A 10,510-nucleotide genomic window follows, 5' to 3' on the forward strand; every position below is an offset into this window, starting at 1 on the left:
GGCTCTCCAGCTGCTGAAAGGAAAGAATCATACTGGGTTGCAGTGGAGCACATGGGGGAAGGAATAAAGTAGTTTGGCAACAAAATAATGACAAGCAATGGAGAGCTTTATATCTGCATAATAAAAGCAACCCTAATTCGTTTTTCTGTTTAATTGTTACAGGAGAAACAAAACAAGCCCGCAATCAAACAAAACCTCAAATAAAAACAAATTAAAAGTAACTGAATATTTACAAAGAAAAAATAATAAAGCTGTTGTGATTGTGGTGTGGCTTAGTTACCAGAAATACATTTTTCTCCCTAAAGCTTTTTGTCACATTCTAATTCTGTAGCACTTCCCACCTGCTCTGACTTCTGCTAGAAGAGCCCAGCAGCAGTTTTAATCACCAGATCTATTTTGGAACATCACTGAAGACAAAAAGCAGGAGGAAAACCAGTCACTGGAGAGGAACATTTGTACCTCCAGGCAGTTTTTCAGGGAGCTGCAGCCTGAGAAAGGCTCAGAGCCAAGGGATCCATGGTACAGTAGAGATTCCAGCTCATTTGTTTGCCTCTCTACACCCCCTCTGATCTTACTAACACCAAAAAACAACTTTGAAAAATTAAGCCTAATATCCTTACAGTAAAACTCTAAACACAATTGTTCCTATCCGCATAACTTGCATAAACACAACTTTTCTTCAATCACAAAAATATTTTGATTCAGTTCTTTTAGGAAAAGGTCATCTCTGATAACTTGCTGTTTATCAGTTATCTCACAACTAAAACTGACAGAAAATCCACTTTCATATTCATTTTTCCCCTGCTAATAATGAAGAGTATTTATGTATTTTATGAAAATTAACATCTTGACTTGCACTCTAATGAACATGTAAATTTTCTTCAGTGACACACTGTTCCAAACCAATCCCTGACTGTGCACATTCCCAGAAACATGATGATCATAATTTATCTAAAAACTAAGGATCTTTAACAGGTCAGAGCAAGTAATTCCCCAAGGATAAACCAAGATGTAAGGTTTTATTTCAGTAACAGTGACAACAATAATCAACTGGGAAAGCTTTTATTCAGGCAACAAGGTATAAGTAAAACTTACTCTACCAAGCAGATTTTTTTGCAGCAAAAGTCAGCCAGTGAGAAAAGTAGCAGAATTAAGGAAAGTTGTAGCAAGTATCAATCTTCTTCAATTTGTGTAAGTAACTGCCAAACTAGCAACTAAAAAACCCTCAGTAATCTATCAATATCAGGTGCAAAGCAGTTTCAGTTAAGTCATTCCCCAACACTCAAGGTGCATGTTAGAATCGTGCATCTCTCTCACCTACCTGGCAGGCTTGCACAGAAGCACCACCATCAGCCTACATCAAAAAGAATATAATTTCAATATTATTTCCTTGCAGGCAAAAGCCAATCTGTGGAACTATCATCAAGCACTTCTGACACCGATGAAGTTCTGCTCTGTGAGTTACATGTTAACTTCCTTCAGTTTCATGTCTCCTACCACAACAGATGCAGCATGCATTTAGTGGGGACTGTCATGTGAGGGTTTAGGAACGGAAGGCTCCCTTGCTTTCCAGATTATCCAGAGATGTAGTGAGCCCAGAGGGTCCACATCTTCCCTTCCTTAGTCTGAGTGCCTGGGAGACCTTCACAGACAATATTTTAGAGGGAACAGTGCAGCACTCTTAACTCTTCATTAGAACTCTCACAAGCACAGATGTACAAATAGTGCAGCCTTGACACTGGGCATATTCATGGTCCCAGTGACATAAATATTATTGTTTACTGATCTTTGTGCCAGAAAAAGCTTGATAAATTCACTGGTATCAGAAAGCACAAGCAGCAGTATCCCCTTGGAATAAAATTACCTGACAGGCATTCCTATGGAGAAGCAGAGGGTTACAGTTTAGGAACAATCCCAGAAGGGGTTTTCCCTGACCTCCTTCCCCTTTTAAGTTACATTTTAATTGTTTTCTTTGAGGTGTGCAAAACACAAAGTTCCAGCTGATGTAATTTCATGATCAGGTGGATTTTGAGTGACTTTAGTCATACATGTGAAGCATGCGCAGGTTTTATTTCATTAGAGAATACACCTCCACAAGGTGTGTACGTGAAAAGTGTCTTACCTAGAAGGTTCTCTAAGAATGCACATTACTAGACAAAAGCAGAACACAAAACAGAAAGGGAACTAATTCTGGTGGAAGTAAAATTGCTGTGGATAAAAGTCCACTGACCAGAAAGCACAGAACAGCCTATAAGCATTCCAGGAGGCACCAACCAATGGAATCAATCAGCAAAACCCCGGAGGTCTTTAAAAGCCTCTGGACCCAACCCTGAGTAATCTGCTTAGCCAGGGAGGTTGGACTAGATGACATTCTGTGATCCCCCTCCACCTCACCCACTCTGATTCTGTGAAAATTAATAGCAAGTCCAAATCCCTTCTAACAGTTCCTGTTACATAATTTTCCTGTTGACTTTAAAGCTCTGACTTTCAATGTTAACATTGCTCTCATGTATACAACTGGACATGAAGAGCTGAGAGAGGAAGACACAGCAAAATGCAGCAAGCAACTTCTTTTAGTTATCTCCTTGGTGCTTATTTGTACTACCCTGCACAGTCTCACGTGCTTTCTGGACACTGAGACCTCTATTCACTGTGCACATGAATAAATTCCTTCCTTAGATTTTTCCCTCATGGAGTTATCCCCAACCCAAAAAGGGATGACTATTTTACACTTGGTATTCAGCAGGAGTCACTGGTTCTAGGTCTTTAACAAGGTCAAGGGTCTCACAGGTGTTTTTAGCATTACTACTCCTGCAGCTGCACCACCAAGTACAGGACTCTCCAAACAATATGGGAAGTATTTGGCTTAAGCAGTAAGTTATTTTACAAGATTTCTCATAATGTTTAAAGAAGACCCTCTGTACCCTGAACCAAAATGGTTCCAGTGGTTCATGTAGTGGAACAGCTGATAAAGCTTCAGGCGTTTCTCAAACCCTGCAGCTTTGGGAATTTTACCATGATAAGCCGAATAAAAAGAACTGCTGAAGCCACCAAACATCCCGGCTATTGCAAGCTCGTACTCTGAATGGCCGTAGAAAGAAGCTGGATCAAAGATAATTGGACCAGAATCATCCTCAGCTACATTTCCTCCCCAGAGATCTCCGTGCAGGAGAGAAGGAACGATTTCCACATCACAGAACAAACTGGGTATCTTCAGCTGCAGGGGAGAGAAGCAAGATATTGTAAATTACACAATCATTCACTTTAAAATGTAGAGGTATATCTTCATCCTTGAAGCATCTTAAAACCCTACATTTGAAACACCATACGACCTGGTCAACAGAGATGCTGAGTACATCCAGAAGACTCTTATTTTTCATAAAAAGCAAGAGCAGAAAAAGTCATCTAAATCTTTTTTAGCAAGAAAATAAAAACCTCGAAACTCAGATATTGACCAGGGTTAGTAACAACAATCACCAACACTTCATAATTGGAAAGCTCAAGGATGTCTCACCAAATTTCCAAAAAATAGGACCCAAAGAGCCAACAGTGCAGTCACTTAGTGAGGTGCAAACAGTGAAAGAACACGCAACGTGCAGGACAGAACTGCTTGTGTACATTTCTCATCATGAACGTATTACAGGGGACATGAGAATATGAACTCTGTCCAGTATTTCCCCAGCAGTAAGGCAAAGTGGTATCTGGCACTTTGTAATTCACTCTGGAATGTTAACATAGGGTGATGTGGCAAATGTCATTATACCTTAGAATAAAGGCATTTTAATTCCTAAAATCTGGAGTCTCTTACCAACAGAACCTGGTGCAAACCAACAAACTGGAACTTTGGTTTGAGAAAATAAAATTTAAGTATACCCAACTCTTTCAATAATGAGAATTGAGGGAATTGCTCCTACCTGAAGCTGTGCCCAAAGTTCTCTTGCTTCTCTGTCACCTGAATTCTTTTCGATCATATCCATCTGGGGCTGGATCCTTTGTCTGGCAAAGAAGGTCACCCAGTCATTCTGCCAGTCATTCACCTGAAGAACAGGACTGCAGATGTCAGTTATACAGCACACAAGAGGCAGATTTTCTTCTTTTTCAAATAAGCCTTTTGAGGATCACATAGCCTTTGTGCTGGTACCATCCAGGACAGTAAGTCCTACCATTTAATTGAATATTAGCTTAAAACATTAAATTAAGGGAATAGCCTTCTCTCAGTGATTAAAGTCCAAGAAAATCAAGAGCTATCAATGTCCAAATTCATTTATTTCCATTATTATAATTTTGACCCTCTGTGTCACTGAAGGGAAAACAAGATAAATTTAAGATTCTATCAGTCTGATTAAGTAAAACCTACCTGTGGAAGATAACCACAGCAGGTAACTGTATGAAAACCAAACTGATCCACAAACTGGACTTCCGTTTGCCCTTGTCCTTTACCTTTCAAACCAAAGACAAAAATTCAACAATCACAAAATACTAAGCATCCATGACACAAATGAACCTTTAAAACTATGCAATGCTGCTTCTACTGGAAATAAAAAAAATTGCACTTTAATGCTCTTTTTATGGTTACAATGTGGTTGTTTTTTAAACTTAAAGTTCGATGTAAAGCAGCTACACTCTACTCTTTAAAATTGTATTTTGAGATTCTGTATCTCCTTTGATGCCACATACTTGCAGAAACTGTGGTTTGGGCTCCCAAGGGTCCAAAACTGAAAACGTGTTTTGCTTACACAGACCCAAACAGAGCAAACAACAGCAAAAAGAATCCCTGTCTGGGTCTGTTTCATCCAAACCTGTTCTTGTGCTATCTTCAGGGGAAGATTAACTTGTCCTGAAATAGCAAAAGTCATTTTAACTGCTTTGCTGATTATTATCAACTGGGTTAAATTTGCAAACAGCTGTGTACTGTACCAACTGTGCTCCCTTCTTTCTTCAGCTTCTCTCCAAGTTTCTGGTTATGGAGGTGAAGATCAGCCAGCTGAGTTCCAAGCAGTGCTGAATGTCTAAGAAACAAAAAGTAATCTGAGTACCACTGACAAATAAACAGAACCACATCTTGATTTTCCAGGAGTTACTTCAATAGATTTATCAAGTAAGTAAAAGCGCCTGTAACAAAATAATTTTTCAGTGTATTCTAGTTATAAACACCTTGTCTTCCTATCAAGACTGCAGATTAACACAAATTGTACTTGCTTGGCTGTTTCTGACACCAGTACTGAAAGTGAAAGTGAGCAGCAAACATAAATTCGCTAACAATGAGGAACTATCAATTCTAATTTCTGTGTGGTATCACTTCTGTAAGGACTTTCAGTAAGATATGTGTAAGAAAGTATGCACAACATGATACACCTTTTTTAAAAAAATTCTGGTAAACTTGGGAAACAGAAGCAAACAAGGCTAATCCTTTTTTTTCTATTGCAGCTTCCAGCTGCTTTTCTCTAATATGGCTAGATGATGAGGGAATCACAGGGGCTTAGCTTATTATCTTTTTGTAATAAAACCTCATCCTCTACATGGTTCAAAAGAGACTTGTATTAATTACAAACAGATATTACAACCAGTTGCCTCCCATGTTATCAAAATTATGTTCTTTTTCCTGTCTTTGACCTTTCTCAACTTTCCCTGTTCTCAAGGCACTGTCGCTTAAGGCAAAGTTATTTCTTCAATTTGTCCCTGTTAACACAGGAAATCTGCATGCCAAAGGTACCATTTTTGAGCCCCAAACAGCAACATCTCTGCCCTTTCTCTTGTGACTCACCTAGGGCTCTTCATGAATTAGAAACTCTACCAACAAACAGGATGAGGGACAAGACTTTAAACTGGCTGCAGAAGTTCTGAGAGAGAGATGAGAAATAGGTCGTGATCATCTCTCTAACAGAATCAGACAGATAATTCATCATATTACATGCTCGTCACAGAGAAGGGTCAAAAGTTTGAAACTATCAAAATGAAGGTAAGAGCTGAAAATACTGAAAACAACATTAATTGATTTGGGGAAGTGCCTCTGCACAATCATGCCAAGCAATAAAGTACTGGTTCTTTTATAGAGGGCAAGTACACAAAACAGGTGATCAGGCTGGTCATTTTCCTTTCTGTGAAAAGAAACCTTACTGTAAAAATCACTCATTACCTAAGCAAACAAACCCAAAACTAACCAAAACTCAGACTCATTTTGGGATGTATGACCAATTTGCTAGGTGATGCATTGTGAAGTACTTTATACAGCTCTCTGCTGTGTGATTTCTCATACTGTCTTGACTCACTTTAGAAAAAAAATTAAACAAGTTTTCCCTATGAAAACAAGTGATAACTATCATAACAGCCAAAATTTCTGGTTAAAGGAGACAAAGATAACACTGTTTTACCTGTTTAAGCCCCCCATTTCCAAGTGTTCCATCACAAATGCAGTAGTGCCTCCAGGCAGGTCTATAACTTTGATGGGTTTAGGCACTTTTACCGTCTGTGTTTTCCAGATGGCTTCCAGACTTGCCATTTCTCCCTCAAACATTCTTCTGGCCTGCCAGATATTAAGGGAAAGTGTTAGTGTCTGCAAGCATCAGTCATAGGTAAATGAAAATCAACTGATTTTGTAAAGCCTACCTAGAAAGGTTGGAGGAAATGTTTATTCACACACAAGATACAGACAGAACCACACCATCAGACTTGATAGTAGTTTTCCACTTACAGTAATTTCACTTCATAAAATGAATGAGTGAAAACTACTTAGGTTCTAGAATTCTCTATAATTTCCAAAGTCTGTTTGCAACTGAAGGAGTGCAAACTGCTTAGAGATAAAGTATGAGCACCTTCAGCAGTGTACCATCAGACTTGTGTTCTAGTTCTTTCACCAGAATGGTTTTCCATGGTGTTTTCTTTTATTGCGTGGGGGAAGGGTGTGGGTGGGAATCAACTGTAGCAGCAAAATGCCTTTTATCACATTTGCACAACCCAAGCCATCACCATCTGCATTTGCTTGGAAGACATTCTGAATTTGGGACCTATTTCTGCACCTGTGACCCACACCAAGGAAAATCTACTCTCCCGAGTTCCTCCTCTGATATCGGAGACACTCATCACATGAAGAAATGCTTCTCTACAAGCCTCAGGCAGGGGTTGCAGAAGGGAAATCTAACATATCTGGTAAAAGCAAAAGCCGGGAAGCAGAATGAATAAAATAGAATGCTAACCTTTTAGTAATGATCCATGCAACACAGTCACAGGGCAATTTGCAGTACACATCAACTAAAAATCCCAAAGCCTAGAGGCAATCACAGAATGGTTTATGCTGAAAGGGACCTTAAGACATCCATAAACACCACCTTGTCCCACTCCCTGCCAAGGCAGGGACACCTTCCACTATCCCAGGCTGCTCCAAGCCCCAGTGTCCAGCCTGGCCTTGGGCACTTCCAGGGATCCAGGGGCAGCCACAGCTTCTCTGGGCACCCTGTGCCAAGGCCTCACCACTCTCAGAGTCAGGAATTTCTTCATAATATCTGACCTAAACCTACTCTCTGCCAGTTTGAAGCAATCCCCCCTTTCTCTATCACTCCAGGTCCTTGTAAAAAGTCTCTCTCCATCCTTCCTATGGGCTCCCTTCAGGCGCTGGAAGGTGGAATTATGTCTCTACAGAGGCTTTTCCTCTGCAGGCTGAACAGTCCCAGCTCTCCCAGCCTTTCCTCATGGTGCTCCATCCCTCTGACCATCTCTAGGAGACATCTCTGGCTGTCCTTTTGCCTCAAGAGTGAAGAACTGCTGAGTTACCAAGGCTGAGACAGCTGTGTCCACAGGAAATCAGGAAATTCTGTGTCTCTGTCTAAAGCATCACACTTGGCTAAAGCCAGCTGCTCAAAGAGAGAATTGCTGATGCACAGCATCACACAGCACAGCATTTACACCACTTCAACCAAGTTTGCTTTCATCAGCGCTCAGCATCCACACACAGGCAAAAGCATACAAAATGAAAATGCTGAATAGAAAATCTATCCAGATCTTTTTTTTTTCCCCCTAAGCCTGATTTTGCAGTTAGTTGGGTTGTATGGCTAAATACAGAATTAGCAAAGGCCTAAGGAAGGGCTACACCAATTCAAACTCTCTTCTGTAAGGCAGGATAACCTTCCCGTATTATCTCATGTTCCCACCCCCATTCAGCTCCCCAGCTTGATCAGAAATTGTTGACAAATTTGGAAGATATAGTGGCATGCATACTCTGAAACACATTTGCCTGCTGTGAAGGGCAAATTCAAGTTTTGACTCCTGTTCTGTCACTGAATCTATTTATGTGATAAACACAAGTACAGAATATCTTTAAAGTAAATTCCACCTGATCTCTGTTTTTGCAAAGGATGCTGAAGAAGTAAGTTGCATTATACTTATTTCTACCAAATGCAGGTGTCTACCTTCGACAGTAGGTTCCAGATATTAAAAGAACAAAGCAAAAAAAGCTTTAACAATTGTGAAAAAATATCACATACTGAGAAAAGCTTTCTTGTGTGCAGGGAATTAAGTTTTAGTTAAAAGCATGGAAGGCACACACCCCCTCAGCAGACAATTTTAAACCTACTGGATTGCATTAGCCACTGTCCCAGCACTTGCAGATACCCTTACACCACTGCTGCCCTCTGTAAATGACAACAGCACATCATAGTACTGAATGTCCTGGACCAACAGCACTGATACCACATCATCCCAACAGAGAATCGGTCAGGCTGGAAAAGACTTCACAGACCTGAGCTCTGTGTCCAACCTTTGACCCGTCTGCACCTTGTCACCCACAGCACAGCACTGAGTGCCACGTGCAGGCGTTCTTTGGGTACCTCCAGGGATGGGGACTCCACCATCCACCTGGGCAGCCCCTTCCAGTGCTTAACAACCTTTTCCAGGAAGGAATTCCTGCTGATGTCCAACCTGACCCTCCCCTTTGCACAGTTCCATGCCGTTCCCTCTCCTCCTGTCCCTGTTCCCTGGGAGCAGAGCCCGACCCCCCCGGCTGTCCCCTCCTGTCAGGGAGTTGTGCAGAGCCAGAAGGTTGTGCTGAGCCTCCTTTTCTCCAGGCTGAGCCCCTTTCCCAGCTCCCTCAGCCCCTCCTGGGGCTCCAGACCCTTCCCCAGCTCCGTTCCCTTCTCTGGACACGCCCCAGCCCCTCAATTCCTTGTCAGGAGGGGCCCAGCACTGGACACAGCCCTGGAGGTGGTCCCCCAGCAGTGCCAGCACAGGGACAGTCCCTGCCCCGCTCCCGCTGCCACCCCGGGCCCAGAATGCGCCTTCCCGCCGCGGCACCCCCGATCCCCGCCTCACCTCCGACCGAGAGTTGCTCTTGACGAACACCCGGCCGAGGTCCGTGTCGTAGCTCCGGCCCTGGCTGATGCAGCCGCCCCCCGAGTGCCCGGTCGGCCGCAGCTCCGCCGTGCCCAGCGCCGCCTTCAGCGCGTCCTCCATGGCGGCGGCGGCGGGGACGGGAGGGGAGGGATGGGGCGGGATGGGGCGGGCAAAGGGAGGGAGGGAAGAGCCGAGAACAGGCGGGACGGGGCGGGCAAAGGGAGGGAGGGAAGAGCCGAGAACAGGCGGGACGGGGCGGGCAAAGGGAGGGAGGGAAGAACCGAGAACTTGCAGGACGGAGAGAGCAAAGGGAGGGGAGGGATGGGCCGAGAACAGGCGGGACCGGGAGGGCAAAGGGCGCCCGAGGCACCCGGGCGCTGCAGTCAAAAGATTCTCTCCGGTCCTCCTCTGCCAGTTCTCCCGTATGTTCAGTTTTATTCTCTTAATCACCGAACCAATTATAAAATATGTTGAGTTCGAAGGGACCCGCGAGGGCCATCAAGTCCAACTCGTGGCCCTGCACAGGACATCCCCGCTGTCCCATGTGCCTGAGAGCATCGTCCTACAATACTTTTCTTAAAATCTGCACCGCCTCTACAGGATCCACTGATAATTTTATTATAAAGCCCTGAAGAAAAGACCAAGAAAAACTCAGCTTCAAATATTGTAATAGGCAACAGCAGAAGTAGTTATTCTCGGGTTTAATCTGGTTGTTTCTCACCCGAGATTCCAAGGCTGGTGGTTCGTGTGGGCACGAAGGGAGTGATTTTCCCTCTTGACCTCTGAAGGATTTAGGGTCTGCTGTCTGACTCTGTGTCTGTGTTCTGTGCTGAGCTCGGTGCAGCACGAGAATGATGTGGATTCTCAAGGTCTTGGTTTTCTGGTTTCTCACGTTGTTTATTAGTTCTTATCTTACAATTCTCTGTGTCCAGCAAAGATGCTCACAGCAGCCTGGACACGAGGTGACTCCCCTCCTGTGATGGGAGGTCGCTCCCTCTTATACAGATCACTACGTACCCATTGTTTACAATTCTGTGCCAATGTCTATCACCTGTACTAACAGGGTCATGTCTACTTTGACCCAATCCACTGGAACTACTTTGTGCCCACGTCCCTGCAGAAGATGGATGCCAAGGGAGAAGAAGAAGAACCCAGGGCACCACCCTAAAAACTCCATCTTGTCCTTTTG

At 43.2% G+C, this 10,510-nt stretch overlaps 1 protein-coding gene across 1 annotated transcript; it reads right to left on the reverse strand.

Annotated features, from left to right (window-relative positions):
- Positions 1-1,000: 1,000 nt before the first annotated feature.
- LOC310922647 (ketosamine-3-kinase-like) lies at positions 1,001-9,441 on the reverse strand (the record flags this gene model as incomplete). The annotated part of the gene is made up of 6 exons (XM_083883350.1): positions 1,001-3,217; positions 3,915-4,037; positions 4,358-4,440; positions 4,918-5,009; positions 6,372-6,523; positions 9,301-9,441. The coding sequence occupies 6 exons, from the start codon at positions 9,439-9,441 to the stop codon at positions 2,879-2,881; spliced, it is 930 nt and encodes a 309-aa protein (XP_083739476.1). The 3' UTR covers positions 1,001-2,878.
- Positions 9,442-10,510: the final 1,069 nt, after the last annotated feature.

Source organism: Zosterops lateralis, assembly GCF_965231275.1.
Source record: "Zosterops lateralis genome assembly, chromosome: Z".
Taxonomy (NCBI): domain Eukaryota; kingdom Metazoa; phylum Chordata; class Aves; order Passeriformes; family Zosteropidae; genus Zosterops; species Zosterops lateralis.